The 15,876-nt window shown below is 40.3% G+C and overlaps 1 protein-coding gene across 1 annotated transcript in view; it reads right to left on the bottom strand.

Moving 5' to 3' along the window:
* Window positions 1-15,876, bottom strand: part of EP300 (EP300 lysine acetyltransferase) — a 73,493-nt gene that overhangs the window by 45,964 nt on the left and 11,653 nt on the right. The window contains exon 2 of the mRNA XM_082665753.1: window positions 5,037-5,674. Within this exon, the coding sequence (XP_082521879.1) occupies window positions 5,037-5,674 (638 nt within the window). The remainder of the gene's footprint in view (window positions 1-5,036; window positions 5,675-15,876) is intronic.

Raw genomic sequence — 15,876 nt, 5'->3', positions numbered from 1 at the left:
CAATTCTATCAAAGGGTCCTTCAAATTCTGCCTCTAGCCACCCAATCCCCATCATTCCCATGTATACATGCCCACTGTCACTGTCCTAATACAAAGCTCTTCATCACAGCTTTTGTAGACTGTGACTAACAGGTTTTCTTGCCTTCTGTCCTCACTTGGTTTCTACTCATAAAGGGGGAAAACCACGGTATACCAGACCTTTCATGATCTTCATGTGAACTGACTACTTCTCCATGGTATCCTATCTCCTATACCCATTAACTTGCAAACCTGAGAGCATCATGCTTCTTGAATCGCCAGCATTTGCTTAAGATTTTCCCTTTCCCTAAAACTAGGCAGTTGAGTGGCACACCCTCCTTTCCTATTTTTTACTCCTGAATGCTAACCTGTAAAGGAAATAAAATATTAAATTCGCAAAGAGGCAGGAATGATGATAGGGAACGAGACTGAGGGAAGTGGCATAGTGTAGGTGAAAGCATAAAAAAATGAGGCAGCATGAATGGGAAGCATCCAGAGTAAAAAATTTATTCAGTCTCCAATAACTGGAATTTCCTACGTGAATCTGGCCAGAAAATCAAATACAAAAACAGGCTTAAATGCAAAGTTCAGGTTTCTTTTGGTAGTTTCCAATGTGGCTGGGAGTGCTGCTGCTACATATTGCTTTTTTTTTTGCGGTACGCGGGCCTCTCACTGTTGTGGCCTCTCCCGTTGCGGAGCACAGGCTCCGGACGCACAGGCTCAGCGGCCATGGCTCACGGGCCCAGCCGCTCCGCGGCATGTGGGATCTTCCTGGACTGGGGTACGAACCCGTGTCCCCTGCATCAGCAGGCGGACTGTCAACCACTGCGCCACCAGGGAAGCCCTACATATTGCTTTTAAAGTACTAATATTTATACTAATATAGTCCCAATAGTATGCTCACCTACACCTGGAGGAGTATTTTACTTGTATTTCTTATTAGCATGGAAATTCATGGTAGACATAAAATGAAAGCCATTTAAGAGTCCATAATTTATATAGATAAAATGCTGGGATTTGTAAGATGCCTTGATGTCTCCTGTTAATAAGCTAATACCTTCATCAAACACGTCCTAGTAGAATCTGGTCCTTCACACATTTGTTCACATGGATATTGCCTTGACTGCCTACACTAACCGAGTTTCAACCAATTCCTGACATTGCTTGTTCCCTCAGTCACAATGCATTACCTAGAAACTCCAAGTTCACTCTGTAGCAGACTACGGTCTCAAATATACAGATTGCACTAACTGCGGGTCAGCTGGCAGTAATTCACTCCTGACACTTCTGGTCACTCTGACCAACAAAGACTCTCTCAGGCTTTTTGTTTACCTATCTCCCTCAGAGTTCTGCTGTCAGTGTTAGAAAATGAAATGCAACCAACCCCCCCCACCGCTACCCTTTCTATTTACCCACCCCCCACTACTCCCCCACGAAATAGAATAGGAAGGGAATATACTGTACTTAATTTCTGCTACACTGTAGTTAGTTATTTGATCTTGTTCCCTTCTCTATAGCTAATGGGATCCAGATGTCCAACTAGTTAACAACCACCTACCTGAACAGCAGCGATACAGATCTCCACCTAAACTGAAAAGGCAGAGGACCAGGAAGCCACAGTCCTAGGCAACTAAAACCAAAGGGCCTGCAGGGGACTATTTTATCTTTCTTTAAAAATAAATCTGACACTACAGGTTGTTTCTTAGTGTTCAATACATTAAAAGGGAACACAGGAACACATAAGACACACCATGGTACCAAACACTGACAAATAAAAAAGTAGTGCCCAATATACAACAAATATAACAGTTTAGGAACATTTAACATAGGGACAAAAATCCCTTAATAAGACTTGCAGGCATCAACAGTAGTGCACACCGATACTAAATGTGAAAATGTGACTCCGTGATTCACCAAATAATAACAAATTAAACAACATCCTGACATGTCCTCCAGCCTATCAGATTTGATAAATACATCTATATCCAAGTCATTCGCCAGGCACTATGTTAACCATGGCAGGGGCAGGGCAGCACGTACAATGATAAACAAGGAAGACTACAGGGATCTCTCAGAACAGAACTGACAACCAATCTTAAACGTTTTCTAGACTCAGTCCTATTACTCTTATACCACTGCCTTAGTTTAGGGGGGCGTCATCACCCCACAGGGACTATTTTTCAAATTGATACTGTACACCTAAAACCACACCCATCTAGATCGTAAATTTGGGAATAAGATCCTCCTCTTTAGAACCCATCAGGATATGGCATTAAGATCTGTCTTTTTCTCTCTCAACATGGATTATTCCTCCCTGCCTTATACTTAATACCCTCTTAACTGGCTCTTCCTACCTGCTTCACTCCTTGCCTATCCAAGAACACACAAGAAAGACAAAGATGCAACATATCAATCACTGCTCTTACTTTAAAATTTATAGGTTAAACACTCTTTAATATCACATGCCAAAGCGCATCACAAACTGATGTTAATTTTAAGAGAAGAGCTCCAAAAGTAACAATTTACATCAACTTTCAAATATAAAATATAGGTGGGATTTCCTTGTTTCATATAAAACAAGGAAATATTTTAATAATTAAGTTTTTATATTTGAATTGCCCCTTTCCATGAAAATATAAGCTCCACAGGTACAGGGATTTTTGTCTGATTAATTTACTGCTATATATACAGTCCCTGAAACAATGTTGATACAGAAATTTGTGATTTAGATTAGAAGTAGGACAGTGCCCCACTCTCAACCTAGGCCTTCTCCCAATGTGCCTTTCCTTCCTTTATTTTTCTTCACAGCACTTACCTGGAACACTATGAATTTATATCTTATGTGTACACTAGAAAGTAAGTTCCGGGCTTCCCTGGTGCAGCAGTGGTTAAGAATCTGCCTGCCAACGCAGGGGGCATGGGTTCGAGCCCTGGTCCGGGAAGATCCCACATGCCGCGGAGCAACTAAGCCCGTGCGCCACAACTACTGAGCCTGCACTCTATAGAGCCCATGAGCCACAACTACTGAAGCCCAATGTGCCTAGAGTCCGTGCTCCGCAACAAGAGAAGCCACTGCAATGAGAAGCCCGCGCACTGCAACGAAGAGTAGCCCCCGCTTGCTGCAACTAGAGAAAGCCGGCACGCAGCAATGAAGACCCAACGCGGCCAAAAATAAATAAAATAAATTTATATATATATATATAAAAAAGAAAGTAAGTTCCATGAAGTGAGTTTATTCACTGCTCTATCTTCAGCATCTAAGCTAGGACTCGGGGCTTCCCTGGTGGCGCAGTGGTTGAGAGTCCGCCTGCCGATGCAGGGGACATGGGTTCGTGCCCCGGTCCGGGAACATCCCACATGCCACGGAGCGGCTGGGCCCGTGAGCCATGGCCACTGAGCCTGCACGTCTGGAGCCTGTGCTCCGCAACGGGAGAGGCCACAACAGTGAGAGGCCCGCGTACAGCAAAAAAAAAAAAAAAAACAAAAAAGCAAGCTAGGACTCAGTAAATATTTGTTCAATCAGTGAAACTTTCAATGTCTGTCATTCCTGCCCCCCCACCCCCCATATAAACATCAGGAGGGCAGGGACTCTTCACAGGCAGGTTCCTAGAAATCTAGAAGAGGTACCTAATAAATATTCTACCTTCTTGTTTCTGGTTCTCACTCCAAGTGTTCTAAGTAAACCACATCAAAACAGCAACATAAAAGTGCCAGAAAGGGAGAACCTATAGAGTAGATAGTGATGCCAAACAGAATTTTTTCCTAAGTCAAGATGTCAATATTCTTTATCCTGTAGCAAAAAAAAAATATTTAAGGGCTTTCATTTATCTACATGTGACCTCAGTGCCCCCACTCCCAATTCATCCGTATGTCTTCATTTCATCCTTGAACTCTCACCATCATTATTCTCAGGAATATAGAAGTCCCAATGCCTGCTCAAATTATTCCTCTTACAGAGCAAGCTTGCTCCTGACTCCTTGTGAAAATCTCTCCCATCTCTAGTATCACCTTCCAAGCGAAGCCATCTCTTTCATTCAACAAGTATTTACTAACTACATGCCAGGCACTGGCAACCATAGTGTGATACCATTTTAAGAAAAAGGAATAAAATGTGTATGAAAAATATGGTGGAATAAACATCCAACATATGCTTATAACATCTTAATTATACATACAGAGTACACATTTAAAAGGTTTTTAAAAATATATTTAGCATTCTCTACTTAATAAGGCTAAGAAAGTAGGCTTTTTAAAAAAGAAAAGGCTTTCGGACTTCCCTGGCAGTCCAGTGGTTAGGACTCTGCGCTTCCACTGCAGGGGGCATGGGTTCGATCCCTGGTCAGGGAACAGAAGATGGAGCAAGAGAGCCAACACAGCACTCAGGATAGGCCCAGGGATGGGGAAGGCCAAGAGAACAATTCACACCGCATGGCCCCTCTATGAAACACAAAACCTATTTTTCTCTAAACCTTTCAAATAACAGCCAAAATCAGGATAACTGGAAGACCTGGAATGTTGGTTGAGGCTTTATAGTAAACTAATGCATCTTAATTTCCATCAACCGTTAAGAAAAAAAAATAACACATCTCTTAAAAAACAGGGACATCCCAAGCAATCTTCAGGTAGACAAATAAAGTCTACCTGAAGATAATATAACGCTGGCTATCTCAAAACTGTGTTGTTTTTTTTTAAGGAAGGCTATGAAGGCTAAAATGAGATGAATTAGAAATGAAATGAAAATATTCTAATACTTGTGCCACAGGGAACAGGAATTAGCTGGCAATCATTTGTAAAAAAAAAAAAAAAAGTATTACTTACATTTAATATAAGAGCTTCATAAAACTTGTGACAACACAGTAGATCCCTGGCATATAATATGTGGGAAATGATACATGATGTAAGAAGATTAAACATGAACAGTAAAGAATAAATGAATAACTGACCTCAAGCCCTCCTCCTCCATCACTGGAGCACTGAAAAACATACTGACGGTACACAGAAACCAGAACTGCACTTACCTTAAGAGGCTGGGGCCCTCTCAATCCTGTTTGTCCTCCCATCTGGGGAGAGCCTTGCTGCAGTGGCTCAGTCATTAAGTTGCCAGCATTTCCCATGCCTGGGTTTGGGTACTGCATATTAGGTCGCCCCCGGCCTGCTCCAATTGAACCGTTCATGACTTGATTAGGCATCATCCCTTGTCCATTGCCTGCAGTCAACATTCCAGGATTCATGCCAGCATTCATCCCTGTGTTCATTCCCATGCCAGGCTGATTTACTGGACTGTTCATCATACCTGTTGCAGATGGTGTGGGACCCTGATTTGGTCCACTAGTGCCCATCCCCATGTTGGGAGAAGTCAAGCCTGCCTGTGCCATTGGGCTTTTGACCATGCTATTTATCAAACTTAATCCAGGACTGTTCTGTTGGGCCTGGCTGGCCATGCCTTGGCCTGGGCCACTAACCCCCATGTTGAGGTTAGGGGAACTACCAGAACGTAGCAATTCTGACAGTTGTTTATGTTTAGAGGCTGCATCTTGTACCATGCCAAGGCTCGTCTGAAGCTGACTAATATCACCACCATTGGTTAGTCCCAATTCTGTAGAGTTGATTAATTCATCTGGTAAGTCGTGCTCCAAGTCAAATAGAGAGCCAAAATCTAAAAACAAAGAGGAAAGATAAAGGTTAAAGTATGATAGAGTCAAAATTACAAAGTTCTCTATACTTTGTTCTTGATAAGCATTAAATATCATTTCTAAACCTCACTCCATGGAATACTATTTTTATTAGTTTTTCATATTATACTAAAAAAAGGTGTTTTATATATATATAAATATATATAAATTATTGTCATGCCAACAAGTTTGAACACTTATAGACTGTACCTAAAACAAGACCAGAGAAAAGGGGAATACATCTTACATGGGGGGAACACACACCCATTACATGAGTTGCCAAAAGTTTGTACTGACAGTCATGCAAAAGATACACAATTAAGTTGTGTACCAGACTTCCCTGGTGACACAGTGGTTAAGAATCCCCCTGCTGGGCTTCCCTGGTGGTCGAGAGTCCGCCTGCCAATGCAGGGGACACGGGTTCGTGCCCCCGTGCAGGAAGATCCCACATGCTGTGGAGGGGCTGGGCCCGTGAGCCATGGCCACTGAGACTGTGCGTCTGGAGCCTGTGCTCCGCAACGGGAGAGGCCACAACAGTGAGAGGCCTGCATACCGCAACAAAGAGTAGCCCTGCTCGACGCAACCAGAGAAAGCCCACGCACAGCAACGAAGACCCAAAGCAATAAAAAATAGATTAAAAAAAAAAAAGGTGTATACTATTCCAGAATTCCTTAGAAGAGCTTAAAATAACTTATCTATACACAAAATAAATTCAGAACAAAAGATTTAAAATATAATAATAATAAAAAAAGACAACTGATAAAAAAGATCTCCCCTTTGTAAACCATTCAGTGTAAGCTCCAGGAAGACAGGAGCTGCTTACCACTTTACCAAATTCCCATCACACAGTGCCTGCTACAAAGCTGAATGAATTTGCTTTGACCTGACTTCAGACTACAGATTAGTTTTCCTTAACCAAAATCTAGCTGAACAGGATACAAAACCATGCCTCTAGATTCTTCAACAACTGACAAACCACTACCATTCCACCTCTGCCCCATCCCTGAGAAAGAGGATGCAAAAATTATGGATTAACCTAGGTTTCTCATCCTTGGCACTATTAAACATTCTAGGCTGGATAATTCTTTGGGGAGAGGGGGAGATTGCCCTATGCACTATAAGATACTCAGCAAATCCCTGGTCTCTCCTCTTAATACCAGTAGTAGCTCTAACCCATTTGTGACATCAAAAATGTCTCCATGTATCACCAAATGTTCCCTGGAGGTGCAAAATTGTCCCTTGGTTGACCTGTTGACAGTACTAACTCATTATACAGATTGAGATGTTTTGAGTTTTAATTCTCCAAGTAGTTTTAACATTAAAAGGACACTTCTGGGTATTTAAAAATTAAATATATTTGAATCTACAACTGATAATCCTATTAAAAATAACCCATCCATCAAAGACAAGATACCACTCTAATAATGATCGTGTTGGTCCAATTACCCTTGGTTCATAAGTGCAATTCTTCCTCTATGTGTCCTTCCTGTTCTTTTGCATTCTATCATGGCAATGAAATTAACATGTGTTGTCTATATTTCTCTCCTCCTCTCCTGCCATCTCTTCCCCATCACCACCCCTCACCCCACCTATGCACCCAGACTGTAACTCCGGGAATAACATGTCTTACCACTTACATACCAACTCCTTGCCTAATGCCCAACAGAGCTAAGCAACTGGTCATATTTTAGTTGAACTGAATTATACCCCAGGATCTCAGGACATGATTTAGAGTCCAGATTTTTACAGAATTATTCAATTCCTTTGGAAAAATCATGTGCCCCTCCATCATAAAAATAAAATGTCTTATGAATAGTTGTGGAATATGAATAAGGTTTCAAATAAAATTTACCTGACACCACTACTCAAAAGGCAACTGCTTAATATCAATATAATGATATATTTCCTTCATTATTTCCTATTTACATAATTCACAATACTGGAATCATATACACTTTTAAATAAATAAATAAATAAATAAATAAAATTATTTATTTATTTATTTATTTTTGGCTGTGTTGGGTCTTCATTGCTGCGCACAGGCTTTCTCTAGTTGCGGCGAGTGGGGGCTGCTCTTAGTTGCGGTGCGTGGGCTTCTCATTGCGGTGGCTTCTCATCACTGAGCACGGGCTCTAGGCGCGCGGGCTTCAGTAGTTGTGGTACGTGCCTCAGTAGTTGTGGTTCGCAGGCTCTAGAGCGCAGGCTCAATAGTTGTGGCACACAGGCTTAGTTGCTCCGCAGCATGTGGGATCTTCCCGGGCCAGGGCTCGAACCTGTGTCCCCTGCATTGGCAGGCGGATTCTTAACCACTGTGCCACCAGGGAAGTCCCCATATATACTTTTAAGCAATTTTGCATTCTACTTTCCCCCTGGAGTATACAAGGAAACATTCCATCATCAGCATATTTTTAGTGTTAAACATTTAGGAAAAAATAAAAATAATCTCTACCTATTTAGAAACTTAAAAAATACACATGGGGTATTCCTTGGCAGTCCATTGGTTAGGACTCTGTGCTTTCACTGCTGAGAGCCTGGGTTCAATCCCTGGTCAGGGAACTAAAATCCCACAAGCCATACAGCACAGCCAAGAAAAAAATAATAATAATAAAATAAAATAAATCAAAAATACACAGGGACTTCCCTGGTGGCACAGTGGTTAAGACTCTGTGCTCCCAACACAGGGGGGGCCCGGGTCCAATCCCTGGTCAGGGAACTAGATCCTACATACATGCCACAACTAAGAGTTCACAAACAACAACTAAGGAGCCCACATGCCACAACCAAGGAGCCGGTGAGCTGCAACTATAGAAGCCCACCTGCCACAACTAAGACCCAGTGCAACCAAATAAATAATATTTAAAAAATTAATCAAAAATCAAAAATCAAAATACACACATACGTAAGTGATAAAGGAGAAATCACAAACTGAGAAATAATAAAAATACTACATTTCAAAACTTAAAGGTTTATGTTAGAAAATAAAGCTTGAAATTAACAAGTATCCAAGTTATTATGTTAAAAAACAGTAAGAAGAAGATGATCAAATATAAAAGCAATTAAAAAAACTAGAAAAATGGAGATAGAACTGAGAGGTTATTAACAAGATCAGAATTTGGTTCCTTGAAAAGACTAATAAAAGATAAACTTCTGGGAAAGTTAAGGAAAAAAGACAATAAAAAGAGAAAGTGGTCCTACTAATCAATTTCACACAAAAAAACTGAAGAAAGAAAAATGAATAAATTCCTCATAAAATACTCAATAGGGCTTCCCTGGTGGCACAGTGGTTGAGAGTCTGCCTGCCGATGCAGGGGACACGGTTTCGTGCCCCGGTCCGGGAAGATCCCACATGCTGCGGAGTGGCTGGGCCCGTGATCCATGGCCACTGAGCCTGCGCGTCGGGAGAGGCCACAACAATGAGAGGCCCGCGTACCGCAAAAATAAAAAATAAAATAAAATACTCAATAAACTTCAATTAAAAAGAAATTATATAGGATAAGTGTCCTAGCTTCTCCAACAAATCAATGGCATAAAAGGGGGAAGGAAAAAAAAAAAGAGAGAGAATGAGAGAAGCTGTTATCATTCAACAACCAAACATACCTCGTTTGGATCCTGATTCAAACTAACTGGAAATACATTTTAAGAGAATCAGGATAATACAGACTGAATAGTGGGTAATATTAAGAAATTATTAATTTTGTTAGGTATGACAATAGCATAGTTAAGTTAAAATAAGTCCTAAGAGACATATATTTAAGTATTTCTACTGAAATGACAAGTCCGGGATTTGCTTTTAAAAACTCCAGCAGAAAAAAAAAGGGTGTGTGTGGGGGGGGGTGGACAAAATGATCAGTAACTTGTAGTAATAGGCACATAAGAGTTCTTTCTACTGTTCTACTAAATTGAATTATCTCATTTAAAAAACTTTAAAAGGAGACAGAGAAAACCTGAATAATCCTATTACTATTAAAGACTTATTGGTTAATTTTTCCCATTAAGACCAGAACTAGATATTTTTACAGGCATGTCCTACTGAACTTTCAAGGAAAAGACAATTCAAGCTTATACAAACACTTCTAGAAAATAGAAATACTCTGAAAACCACATATGGCCAGTAAAAGAAAAGGAAGTCATGAACACAGAAGCAAGAATCCTTTAAAAAAAAAAAAAGAGAGAGAGAGAAAAGAAAAAAAAGAAAGAAAAAAAAACGAAGAGCAAATCAAGTTTATCAGTGTTTTATAGATGTAATATCATGATCGAGCTGGGATCATCTCAGGAATCCAGAAGGAGGGTTTAGCATATTCACTGTAGTAACAAAGGAGAAAGAAAACATTATATCTATCTCAATGACTATAATAAAAGCACTGGCTAAAAGTCAATACCCAATCACAATTTTTTTTTTTTTTTTTGTGGCTGCATTGGGTCTTCATTGCTGCACATGGACTTTCTCTATTCTCTAGTTGGAGTGACCAGGGGCTACCCTTCCTTGTGGTGCACAGGTTTCTCACTGTGGTGGCTTCTTCTTGCTGTGGAGCACAGGCTCTAGGCACGTGGGCTGCTTCAACAGTTGTGGCACACAGTCCCTAGAACAGGGGTGCTTCAGTAGTTGCGGCCACAGGCTTAGTTGCTCCGTGGCTGCAACTACTGAGCCTGCGCTCTCGAGCCTGAGAGCCGCAACTACTGAGCCCGTGCTCCACAACAAGAGAAGCCACAATGATAAGAAGTCTGTGCACTGCAATGAAGAGTAGCCCCTGGTCACTCCAACTAGAGAAAGTCCATGCGCAGCAACGAAGACCCAATGCAGCCAAAAATAAATTAATTAATAAAAAAAAAAACTGATGGGAAGAAGGATATATGTATATGTATAACTGAATCACTTTGCTGTACACCTGAAACTAACACAACAGTGTAAATCAACTATACTCCAATATAAAATAAAAATTAAAACAAACAAAAAAAAATGATGGGGCTTCCCTGGTGGCGCAGTGGTTGAGAGTCCGCCTGCTGATGCAGGGGACACGCGTTTGTGCCTTGGTCCGGGAAGATCCCACATGCCGCGGAGCGGCTGGGCCCATGAGCCATGGCCGCTGAGCCTGTGCGTCTGGAGCCTGTGCTCCGCAACAGGAGAGGCCACAACAGTGAGAGGCCCGCGTACCGACAAAAAAAAAAAATGATGGGAACTTCCTTAAACTGATACAAAGGTCTCTTCCAAAACCTAAAAACTGACAGCAAATATGGATAATGGACCAACATTCAAAGTAGCCTCTTTAGCATCGAAACAAGACAAAGATACCCATAACAACCACTTCTATTCAGTGTGAACTGGAGTCTCTAGCCAAAGAAATAATATAAGAAACACTCATGAGTCAAGATTGAAAAGGAAGAAACACAACTTATTGTATGCAAATAATATAACTGTCAACATGGAAAACCCAAGGCAAAGAAGTAGAAATAGTGAGAGCGTAGCCAGGTGATTGAACATACCACAAATACAGACAAATTAAATTGCACTTCTATACATGAGCAAAAAATGATTAGAAATAAGTTTTAAAAACACAATAGGGGAAAAAAGATCTGACAACGTTATTAGAAAATATGTGTAAACTGTGAAACTAAAGACCATCTAAACAGGACTTCCCTGGTGGTGCAATGGTTAAGAATCTGCCTGCCAATGCAGGGGACAGGGGTTCGAGCCCTGGTCCAGGAAGATCCCACAGGCCGCAGAGCAACTAAGCCCGCGTGCCTAGACCCCGTGCTCTGCAACAAAAGAAACCACCGCAATGATAAACCAAAACAAAGAGCAGCCCCTGTTCACCACAACTAGAGAAAGCCTGCGTGCAGCAATGAAGACCCAAAGCAGTCAAAAAAAGACCACCTAAATAAATAAAATAACATCACAAAATCACAAGTGTCTGGATACAAACCCTCAATGTTATATAAAGACTTCAATGCTTCCCCAATATTGATCTAGATTCAATGCAATGCCAATCAAAATTCTAACAGTTTGGACTTCCCTGGTGGTGCAGTGGTTATTCATCCCCCTGCCAATGCAGGCGACAAGGGTTCGATCCCTGGTCCGGGAAGATCCCACATGCTGTGGAGCAACTAAGCCTGTGCACCACAACTACTGAGCCTGCATTCTAGAGCCTGCGAGCTACAACTACTGAGCCTGCATGTCTAGAGCCCGGGCTCCGCAACAAGAGAAGCCACTGCAATGAGAAGCCTGCGCACCGCAACAAAGAGTCACCCCCACTTGCCTCAACTAGAGAAAGCCCGCGTGCAGCAACGAAGACCCAACATGGCAATCAATCAATCAATAAATTCTAACAGTTTTTCAAAGAACCAGACAAGATGATTCTAAAGAACCTAGTTTCCACCTCTGTGTAACAGGAAAAGTACCCACTTCACAGGTTATTTGTGAGAATTCAATGAGTTAATATAAGTAATTGGAACAGTGCCTGGCATATATTAAGCACTATGAAAATGTTACCTCTATTATTATTTAGTGGAATCATCACTCTATTAGGAGATAAGACTAGCTCATAATAATAAGAACAAATTTTTTTCAGGCACTCTCAATGTGTCAGGCATTGTCTCTGTGGCTCCTCAATAACTGTATTATTCTCATTAATCCTCTAACAACTTCAGAAGTAGTTAACAGCCACATATATAGAGTCCATTGAGGAAAAATCAACTTCAGTAATACCAAAGTCTTACTCCAGGCTCTAGTCTTGAGGACTTTAATTTAACCTGTACTACAGCCAAATCTGCTGCACTTGGTTGTTGTTTCATGTTTATTATGCAAAACATTTAACATCTCATTACAAGGTTAGGCTCCATTATGAAGCAGACAGGAAGGCTGGCATTGGTAGACCCTGACAATAAAGGTTATAGGGTTGTTTTTTAATGGTAATTCTGTATTTTCAACAGACTTAATTGTAGTGTCCACTACAAAAGATCCACTCAGGTTTCAACTCAAAGACAGATTCAAATACTATTTCCTAAGATGGCTCACTTTGTTACAACCTCAACTATGCACTTTGTATCTTCTATCTTTTGTTATAGCTAAGTATTTGTGTGCACCTTACTTCTTTAGTAAATCATAAGTATTTGAAAGATAAGGGTCTCATTTAACAGATATTTACATTTCCCATAGCACCTAGCACATGCTCAAGGAGTAAATTTGATAATAAACATTTCCAGCAATTCTGCAATTGCATACTATAATTATTTTTATCTGATTGGCAGTTCACAAATCTATAAAAGTTCTCTTAACCTTTCCTTAAAACTTGTAATTTTCAATGACTATATTAATTAGATTTGGAAGATTATATAAAAAAATCATATATACTTTGACCCATGATTAAGCAGACCTTATTATTTCATTTGATATCACTGACTGTCATTATCACTCCTAAGCTGTTATGATTGTGCCTCGAAGTTCTGGACATTTACGATTCCTAAATGCCATCAGCCATCACTGGTATCTAACCTGGCACAGCTCAAAGGGTCCAAGTACCTGGATTTACACCCAATTCTACAAGCTGACTTCATTTACCAGTTACTTTCCAAATGTGAGCTCATGTTACTTCTTCTATCAGAAGGCAGTAAAACTTATTCTACTTCCTTCATGGAGTTGTTTTAAGAACCAATGAGATGGGTCTTAAATATTTTAATAGATTCTAAAGCATATAAATTATGCATCTATAAAAAATGTGTAAATTTATTAACCCCCTTTTTAAAAGTTATATACACCAGGTGGGACAGAGCAAAGGATCCTTTAGGATCATCTAGTAGTGTTTATTTGGAAACACAGACAGAATAAAAAGCAGAACCATATTGGGTGAGGAGGAATTGGGAGAATGAAGATGGATTTTCCTCAGGCTTCTGAGAACACTGCCCCTCCCAGGGAGGGCCCAAGTTTGAAAATTACTGATTCTCTCATATTATAGATGCAGTAACTGATGCATCACTAGCTTCCCTAAGATTGTACTATTTTGTTATTGAGTATGGACTCTATTATAAAGTCCCTGGATCCCAGCAGAATATTCTTTCTATGTAAGTAAGCAAACAGACTTCATTTTTAGCAGCTGTTTTAGATTATTCAACATTATGAGAACTATAACTTTTCTAAACATTTTTAAACTGAGAAAACAATTTTTTAAACAAAATTTAAGTATTCCCAGACTAAGAAAAACTACTCGAACTGTAAATAATCAATTCTATACTGGTAGGATTAAGAGTACTAAAGTTCAAAAACCTAATATGTGGATTTTATTTTAGCCATCAAATTTCCAATCTTTCCCCATTAGGTCCTTCTGCAAGGGGCTTCCCAGAAAAAAACCTGGCCGCAAGCTCACGAGCAGCATATTGGAAAAAGGCTACTAAAAATAAGAGACTATGTATTTAACCAGTTTGTCATAAATAGCAAATAAAACCCAATGGACTAAAACTAGTAGAAAAGCAAGTCTCAAATTAAAAGCAATATGTATGAAGATGCAAGGGAAAAATAATTAGAAATTTAAATGTCATAATTCAAACAAATCCTACTGAACAGTGGGTTTTAGTACTGACCAGCCTCAATCCACCCCTCTTACTAAGCTCCTCAGGTTCTTCCTTTTTGTTCAAGGAAAGGGAAAAAATAAAGGTTCAAATAAATCACCTTCTCAGGCCCCCATCTCAACTTGCTCTTCATAGGGATTAGTTCAGATCAGTTGAATAAAATTTACGTGTTCAACAAATAAAAGAAGCAACCTAGAGGGTCCTACACATAATAGCTTGGGATTTTTACTGTAGAGAGAAAATTGATCTACTAAAGAATTTTAAGCAGAAATATGATATGAACAAATCTGCATTTATTAGAGTCCACTGAAACAAACAAGATGAAGAATAAATTGGACAGACAAATCTAGAGTCAGGGAGACTGGTGAGGAGGCTGCTGCTAAAGAGGCATCAAAGAGGCCAATCAAAAGACTCTCTGACTAGGGCTTCCCTGGTGGCACAGTGGTTGAGAGTCCGCCTGCCGATGCAGGGGACATGGGTTCGTGCCTCAGTCCGGGAAGATCCCACATGCCGCAGAGCGGCTGGGCCCGTGAGCCATGGCCGCTGAGCCTGCATGTCCGGAGCCTGTGCTCCGCAATGGGAGAGGCCACAACAGTGAGAGCCCGCGTACCGCAAAAAAAAAAAAAAAAAAAAAAAGACTCTGACTAGAGTTAGGGAGTTAAGGAGAGAAAAAAAGAATGACTCCTAAGTTTCTGGCTTGGATAACCTAAGAGTACAGTTATCCATATGGGCAATCAGAGGAATACATGGCAATGTGAGAGAGAAATGTGGAGCTTAAGTCACCATCAGACATTAAAGGGACCACTGGAAATGCCAGTATTTAAGGGACATGATCTTTTTTTTTTTTTTTAAGGGACATGATCTTAACCTGCAAAGGATGCTAAAATTCAACATTCCCCAGCCCATCCACCAGGAATCCTGGAAATCAGTTTCCAAAAGGAAATGTTAGTGGTGTTCCATGCTCGGCAGAAAATTCACTAAATATAGGTAATAGGAGATATTTAGTAAACTAGGTAACAACAAAAGCCAGACTGCAATGGACTGAGAAGTAGGAAGTAGAAAGTAAATGACAGCGAGTACTTCTTCTAGATATTAAGGTGAGTTCTTACATATTTGATTTGCTGACCCCCCCTTTCTCTTTGATTAGACATTTACAAATCTGAAATTTATCCCATTACTTTTAAACTATCCTATGACAAACATTTCAAGACAGTATCAGAAACAACTTGAAATGAACATACCCACACTATCTCCAGTAAGACATTTCCTGCTTACTTTCTAAAATATCAACTAATTAACATCATCGGCAGGCTACTTCTACCAAATAGTTTATTGACAAATTCCCATATATGGTTCCCAGATGCTCAAATACAAAATGACTTTGAGTAAAATGTTTCTTCGGGACTTCCCTGGTGGTCCAGTGGTTAAGACTCTGCTCCTACTGCAGGGGGGGCGCAGGTTTGATCCCTGGTCAGGAAACTAAGCTCCTGCATGCAGTGCAGAGCAGCCAAAAAAAGAAAAAAAAAGGAAAGTTTCTTCATCTGAGTGTACATTCAGTCCAAACACGGTGACATGAAATGTGACTGACAGGACAGAATTAAATCTGATTTGAAAAGTTTAGCATAAT

Source organism: Grampus griseus (genome assembly GCF_964374135.1).
Source record: "Grampus griseus genome assembly, chromosome: 11".
NCBI classification, from domain to species: Eukaryota; Metazoa; Chordata; class Mammalia; order Artiodactyla; family Delphinidae; genus Grampus; species Grampus griseus.
Note: the sequence above shows the minus strand (reverse complement) of the source record. Positions and strands in the feature narration are given on the sequence as shown.